Source organism: Grammomys surdaster, unplaced genomic scaffold (assembly GCF_004785775.1).
Source record: "Grammomys surdaster isolate TR1022 unplaced genomic scaffold, NIH_TR_1.0 124439, whole genome shotgun sequence".
Classification (NCBI taxonomy): Eukaryota; Metazoa; Chordata; class Mammalia; order Rodentia; family Muridae; genus Grammomys; species Grammomys surdaster.
In genome coordinates, this window is record NW_021619445.1 from 143,384 (window position 1) to 151,330 (window position 7,947).

The 7,947-nt window shown below is 50.9% G+C and overlaps 1 protein-coding gene across 1 annotated transcript in view; it reads right to left on the minus strand.

Annotated features, from left to right (window-relative positions):
* The window catches only part of Il2rb (interleukin 2 receptor subunit beta), a 16,007-nt gene extending 12,058 nt beyond the window's left edge, over positions 1-3,949 (minus strand). The window contains exons 1-2 of the mRNA XM_028784569.1: positions 3,828-3,949; positions 575-695 (exon numbers count right to left, since the gene is read on the minus strand). Of these exons, the coding sequence (XP_028640402.1) occupies positions 575-665 (91 nt within the window). The 5' untranslated portion in view covers positions 666-695; positions 3,828-3,949. The remainder of the gene's footprint in view (positions 1-574; positions 696-3,827) is intronic.
* Positions 3,950-7,947: the final 3,998 nt, after the last annotated feature.

Consider the following 7,947-nt stretch of genomic DNA (forward strand, 5'->3'; position numbering starts at 1 on the left):
GTGTGTGTGTGTGTGTGTGTGTGTGTGTGTGTGTGTGTGTGTGTGTGTTTATGTGCATGCATGTAGATGCACACATCACAGATACCATAGTATATATGTATAGAGGCCTGAGGACATCTTTTGGAAATGAACTCTCTCCTTCCACCACAGGATCTAGGAAATTGAACTCAGGTTGTCGGGTTTGTGGGGCAAACACTCTGCCCAGTGAGCCACCTTGCCAGCCCGTTCCTGACTTGTTTTTATGTGAGTGTTGGAACTCGGGACTCCAGTTCTCATGCTTGTATGACAGGCACTCTGTCCACTGAGCCACCTGGCACAACCCCAATTCAGACCCATTTCAAAGGGAAGAAACAGAGCCCCTGTCGATGGCCAAGCAGGCCCGAGCAACAGCCTCTGCCTGTGTCTGGGAGAAGCCTGTGCAGGCCTCAGGAAGATAGATACCTGTCCTTGGGTCCCATCGCCTTGTCCCTCTTCCCCTGCCTCCTGGGCTGGATGGACTTCCTCTCTGAAGCAGGAATCTGGGATGTGCCCTCCCACCTGGGAAAGTATGGACATTAAGCTGCTGGTTCCTCACCTTTCACTGTTGCAGACGCCCAAGGTGTAGCCAGGAGCTGGAGGAGGACGTAGAGGGACAGACGCCAGGAAAGAGCTATGGTAGCCATCATTTCCAAGAGGCAGAGCTGAGGACGCAAGCCCTAAGTGGAGAAGGAGAGCAAAGTGAGACCATGTCAGAACCCCCACCCCACTCGGCTCTCTGCCCAGCCAGAGCCGGAGCAGCGCAGCCCCAGGCCCTCTGTCCCGAATGAGCTCATTCCTTCTTCCTTCCAGATCCTAATCAGCTGTCCTCTCCTTAACATTGTACATCGACACTGTTTGTGCACAATAATAAGTAAATCTGTCCCTCAGAGTATGTTCTAGAACCTCTAGGGATTAAACCAAACAGACCAAACCAATCCTTACACAGACTCTGCTTTCCCTATAAATTACAAACCCATCACAAGAAATTGATGGCAGTAGGTGGTAATACAAGAAGCTCCTAGGGACATTCACCGGCTCTCCTGAGTACAGTGTGAATGAGGTCTCTCCCACCCAAAGTGTCTTCTGACAGATGCCCACCCCACGTACCCAGGTGAGGTAAGGTGACAAGGACTCAGCTCTGTGAGCTCTGCACAGGTGATTGGGCAGTCAAGTCCCCAGGATGACTAGTGGGTGGACGGCATCCACATTATGGTTGCTATGGTCAAAGGAATCACTCAGGCCCCGAGCAGGATAGAGAAGGACAGCTTAAGACCTCAGCAACGCACATGCACACTTGCACGCACGCACATACATGCCTGTGTATATGAGTCATAGACAGTCTGTAAGAACAAGAGACATCTGGACATCCATTCATTCCGGGGTCTCTGATTTCTAAATGAATATCTATCACAGGGCCACCAAGAGCAGCAAGCTCCTTCAGCCTTGAGGAGCCCAGAGGGCAAGACTGTGCCCTGCCTTAGGTGGCGCTTACAGTCTACACAAGCTGGTAGCTCTGGTCTGGTCCTCTAAAGGCCTCACTGGAGTTGTCCTTCCCACATTACCCACAAGGCTCCTGGTATCCTTTAAGGCCCATTTCCCGTTCCCCTTTCTGCTAGTTCTGTGGCACTCCCCTTGGTTCCTCCATGAAGGAAGGACCATCTGCCTTGGGTTGCATCCCTCTGGCATGACATCTGCCAGACTGTCAAAACAGAGTGCCCACTCCAAAGTGCTGAACTTGTAACACCGGAGGTCCTCAATAAATGTCCTGCACCGAAGGACTGTGTTCAGGGGTCTATAGAGCAGCGAGTGATGTAGGGCAGCCTGGTGACAGTCCTTGCCAGGTATGCTCACTGAACACTGTCCAGCTACTCTATCCTGCCCAGCAGCTCAGCAGCTGTTTGGTGTCTTTTCTATCAGACAAGGAGACCAAGGCCTCCAGGGCCAAGTCTACAGAGCTGGGGTTCCACCCAAGACCTCCCTGCCCTGGAGGATCAGGTCCCTGCAGGTGCTTGGGGAGAGAGGGAGCCCTAACAGGTCCCTGCAGAGCCCAAGCAAGGGCCTTCCAGAGCCCCTTGCTAGCCCAACACGGTCTGAAGCACTATAGGTCTTCAATGAGGCAGCAAGCCAGGTTAGACCAGACATCTGAGCAGCCTCGTGATGGGGGTTGAGGGTAGGGGAGGACATAACCCTAGGGGAGAGGAGAGGAATGAAAGGGGCACCATTATAGACAGACCTCAGCCCCAGCCAAAAGCACAGAATGTCCAGGAAAAGGCACCCAAGCCTGCTCCCCACCCCTGGCTGAAGAGGCACAGGAGCATCTACCCATCATGAACAGTGTTAGACGGAAGACCCTATGGAAGGTTCTGGAAGGGTCAGGCTGGGAGGGAGGGTAGTTCCAAGCAGTCAGGGTGGTTGCAGCCTCCTTCAGCAAGAGGGAAATGGAATCTCTGGGAGACCCAAAAAAAAATACTCAAAACCACACAGCATGAGGCCAGCCTTGGACAGAGCAAGCACAGCCCAAGATCTCAGAGTCCCAGGCACTGTCCCCCTGAGGCTCGCCCACGCATGCCCTTCACAACTACCAGACGTTCCCACCCCTGACTCATATGTCTCCACTGAGGCCCTGACGAGGTCTGTCATCCCACAGACCCAGGCTGTTCTAACTGGGTCACCTGATTTCCAGTACAGTGATGATGTTGATAGAGGAGGGTCAGCCATGAGTGACAGTCATGTCATACTCCCTGCGTCAGACTGACCCACACATGTCACAGAGAGGTCTCACAGCGCAAGAGCAGGTTCTGTGACTTCTCTTTCCACATGAGAAGATCAAGGAATAAACCAGCCTGTTTCCCAGGATAAAAGTTCCAGCACTGGGGCAGACTGAGGCCCCAGAGGTCTGTGAGGTCCAGGGTCAACTGAGGGAGAATGACAAGCAGGAGCTTGTTTATCAGACCTGGTGACCTTTGACCTCAGAGATCCTTTCTCTGGCCACCTCCCAAGAGACATGCACATTCACAAAGATACACACACACACACACCACTGCTCACCTCTTGCTGTTCAACTGAGGAGTGTGTGAAAGAAAGGGGACCTTCAAAGGTAGCCCTGCCTTCCGCAGCCACCCACCTTGGCCCTGAAGTGTTACAAACATAGCTAAAGGTGGGAAGCTCCTACCTCAGGCATCCTTGGAGATGGAGTCCAGTGTCTGGAGATGCTCTTAACCTCTCTGGCCATTCAGTAATGTCTGAAACAAATCTAAGCTAGAACACTACCTCTGACCTCCAGCCTAGGGCCCTCATAAACCTGTCAGTCAACATAGCTGACTATACAGCCAGGTCCCAGGAGGGATGAATTCCTTCTCTTTTCCTCACTAAGGACTAGTCCCTAGGCTGAGACGTACTCACAGGAGTTAGAATTGGGTTCCACCTGCCCCATACACAACATGCAGCCTCTGAGCATTGACTCTAGCTACTCACCTTTTCCTCCACCCTTCTGGGCTAAAACATCACCACACAGGGCCCAGGGAGGGCCCTCATAGCCAAAATAGCTCACAGCCTCCCACAGTATAGATTGGGAAGAAGCCACTGCGCCCTGACATTGGAAGGGTCTTATTCTTAAAGGAGAAACCATGACAACCAGGCTACCCTATCCCCAGGGGATCCTAAGACAAAGTTTAGCATCAAAGCCCAGAACGAAACTACAAAGGGAACCAAGTCAGAGATGAGCACCTCCCCAGCTCCCTGTCCCCTGGGATGACCAGCAAGAGGTAGTGGGTGCCCTGGGCTCCCAGGGGACCACAGAGGAACATCACCTGGCTGCAACATGGAGTTGTGGCGATATGTTCCCTGCAGTCCTACTGGAGACTGGGTCCACGGCCATCTCCTGCTCCGCAGCTTAGGTGGCAGACAACAGCTAGGCCAGCAGCAGACTGAAACCCAGGGCGAGCCCACTTCCTGTATAGAGGATGAGGGGCAAGGCCCAATGGGAGGTGGAGAGACTGGGGGGTGATGAGGTAGCCTGAAACTCCACACACACCTAACACTGATAAGATCTCCTCCTACGCCCAAGGGCAGCCACTAAATGTGGTGGCACATACACACTCACACAGTCACTGTGGTACAGAGACCTAGCTGTGCACAGAGCCTGAGGGGGCAGGCCCTTCTTTGCCTACTCCACCTCCACTACATCTCACACATGCTACCCTAACACCATTGTCTTCTGGTCTCACACACACATACACACATACACACAGACACACACACACACACACGGACACGCACACTCATGCACACACACACACTTGCTCCCTAACACCGAAGCCACCCACAGACACATTCCTCTAGGACCTAGAGCCTAGGTATCCTCTTTGCTGATCCCCATTCTAGCCATCCCCCAGCCTCCACTACATGCCTCCCTTTACCTCAGCCTTCTAGGATGCCCTTTACTCAGGCTAACATTCAAAGGTGACTGGTTTTGAGGCTTGACAATCAGTTTGATGCCCACTGATTGGTCCTTCCATTACCTTCTTCTTTTCAGAGTTGTAAGTTCTAATCCTTCCTCCTTTGGTGAGATGGGGGGGCTTTTATTTTTAACAACGAAGTCATGAATTTCTCCTTAAATGAATGGCCATTTATTTACATGTATCACAGGGCCATGGGCTGGAGGAGTTCACTGCGCAGGGGCTCCCTGTTTCTGTCTCCCCTTCATCTTGGTTTTAACACCAGGCTTGGGGAAATACAACAAGCTTCTGCCTCTTGTAAAAAGAAAGGAAGAGCTGGGCGGTGGTGGCGCACGCCTTTAATCCCAGCACTTGGGAGGCAGAGGCAGGCGGATTTCTGAGTTCGAGAGTTCGAGGCTAGCCTGGTCTACAGAGTGAGTTCCAGGACAGCCAGGACTACACAGAGAAACCCTGTCTCAAAAAACCAAACCGAAAAAAAAAAAAAAAAAAGAAAGGAAGAGTTGTAAGAATTCTGTTCTCTGGACATAACGATCATCAACATCTTCATCGGGGCAGCTTTAACTCCCACAAGAGAGCCTCAAGATTGGACCTGGTGATGTTCACCTCCTCACAAGAAGGACAGGAGAGTAACACGAAACCCTTGCCTGAAGTCCCGCTTCAGCTATGTGTAACTGGACTCAAGGGTACCCGTATACTAGAGAGTGTAGGTTAGCCAAAGAAGGGACTCCATCTATGCAGCTATGGAGATACCATCACCCATGCTAGGCTGTGATTTTCCAGTGATACAGTTGCTTGGGGGTCATCCATATTCATGTAAGCAACCCCTCACTCTATAAATATGCTCAATAAACTCACCAGCTCACCGAGCTGGACTTCAGTGGAGCTGTTTCTCGATCTGTTGTCGGTGCCCTGTCTGGGATATGGGGGAACATATGCACACACACAAAAAATCCCCAGAATTCTGAGAATGCCAGAGAGTGAAGTCAAAGACCCTAAAAAGAGAATTGAGATGAGCCAGGGAAGGAGGCAAGGAGGCATGGGGGCTGCCATTGCTAGGGACAGTCACCCCCACTGTGTGACCTGGACTTGCTGAGCTTCAGGTCACACAGATCTGTAAAAGGAGATGCTATTTTAGTTTCATAGCAGTGACAAAATTCTCAGGAAAATCAACCTAAAGGAGAAAAGATTTCTTATGGCTTTGGGGTCCAGTTCCTGGTCACCTGGCTCCTGGGGTTTTAGATCTACCACAGTGAAACACCATGCCGCTGACAATGCTCTTGAAGTTCCACAGCTGTGGGCCTGACAAGCTTCAATTCTCTGACATACTACTGAGTTACAGCCATAGAAAATGGCTAATGACTCTCTTCTGTCCCACCTCCCTCCTTCCCAGGAAGATTCTTCTATAACAGTAGAAGGTAAGAAACATAACCACAGTGACAGGGAAACTGACATGCCAGGTTTCCTAAGCATAGAATGCTTCTGGAAGCTTCTTAGGAAGCTGTGACGACCAGCTCTTACATTTGCATGCAGACCTTGGACTTAGCTCCTCCCTTCAGATAAATTGAATCAGTTAAAAAAAAAAAAAAGCACACAGAAAGTCAAAAGGAATAGTTGTCCCAAGGCAAAGTTAGAAACCACAGGTCCAGTTGTGAATGATCTAGTGTCACCATAGGTTAGTCTACGGGAATGATCCTGACTGGTCTGGCTGGTGCAGGTCAGGCCTCTCCCTCCTTCTCCATCTTCTCCTCACCCCTTCCTTCATCCAGCGAGAACCGATTAAGCAGCCAGGCCAGGGGCTGAAAGAAGCGCAGTTTTTACCCTTTACTCAGAGTCTCTGACCTATGAGACATAGTAGGGGCACATAGAGGCATGAGGGAAAAGGTGGGCCCTTGTTCCCCACACCCCACCTGGCTTCCTCCCTAAACTACATTTCCCAGCCAGCCTTATAAGGAGGTAGAACCTAGGACCCAGTACAGTCAGTGAGGTGGGAGACGAATGGCTCAGTCTATATCAAGGTTAGAATTCATCCATCTCTGTTTTTCCAGCTGCCCCTCTCTATCTCTCTGTCTGTCTGTCTGTCTGTCTGTCTGTCTGTCTGTCTGTCTATCATCTATCTCCTGTCCCCCTTTTCCTTACTGTGATTCCTGTTCTGTAATGCAAGTGAGGCATAAACTTCACCTTCACCCTCATCTGTGCAACAGCACATGCCACTGGACATAGCAGGGTCCGTAGGCCTAGGCATCATCCAGGTACAGGGGAGTGTGCCAACTTCCTCCCCATCTCTGGGACCACAAGAACTTCCTGCCCAGCAGCCAGAATAGGCACCCATGATGATCTTGCTTCAGCCCCAATCAGGTCATTTCACCCGCTTCTCCCGGGAGTTTCCAGAATCCTCATCCACAGCCTGAGCTTGGATGCTTATTCTGAATGGTGCCAGGTTTTCAGGTCTCAAGGAACCTCTCACCCCAGCTTTGTCCAGCCTGGGTACTACTACAGATTATCAATTGGCCATCATCTCATGTTCAGGCTTTGGGGTTTTCATGTGCACCTGGCATGCTGTGTCACAGGTAGGGCTCAAGCATTCACAGAGCATCCTAGCAGAAGATAGTAGTCAGTCCTCTTAGAGCCCTGGCCTGTTGTCTCGAGAAACCAGCATTTCTCCCAAGGTGTTGTAAGGAAGAGTCTCACAGGAGCTTCTCAGAAGTCAGAGGCCTGACAGTACCCACCTAGTCACCCCAGATCTCTTACTGGGGATTGCTGTGTTTGGATAAACCTCACTTACAAGGCTATCTTTCCTCGCAGCATCTGTGTCATGGGCCCTTTATTTATGTTCCTCTTTCCTGCAGCCTCACAGGGTTCCACTGTGAACAAACCTCCCTACACTCTCCTCTTTCACAGACACAGTTCTCAGATTATCCATAACTGCAGCCAGTCCCACACAAGGACCCCGTTTTCACAGGTTCTGTGTGATGTCTGCATTTGGGTTTCCTGGCCCCAATGTCCCTTCTTAGCTGTGACTTTTCCCCTTGTCCACCATATCATTGCCCCTGTTGGAAACTAAACTATACTGTATCCTCTCAGCTTCCTGTCCCCTCTGCACCCTGGACTCTAGGTTTGTAGCTCTGTACTGGATAGTTTTATATCAACAGGAGCTAAAAACAGATGAGAGGAGGGAATCTCCACTGAGAAAATTCTTCAATAAGATCGGGCTATAGGCAAGCCAGTAGGACATTTTCTTAATGATTGACAGAGGAGGGTCCAGACTATTGTGAGTGATGCTAGCCTTGAACTGGTAGCCCTGGGTTCTATAAGAAAGCAGGCTGAGCAAGCTATGGGGAGCAAGCCAGTAAGCAGCACTCCTCTGTAGCCTCTCCATTAGCTCCTGCAGCCAGGTTCCTGCCCTGTTTGAGTTCCTGCCCTGACTTCCTTCAGTGATGACCAGCAGCATGGAAGTATACACTGAACAAACCCT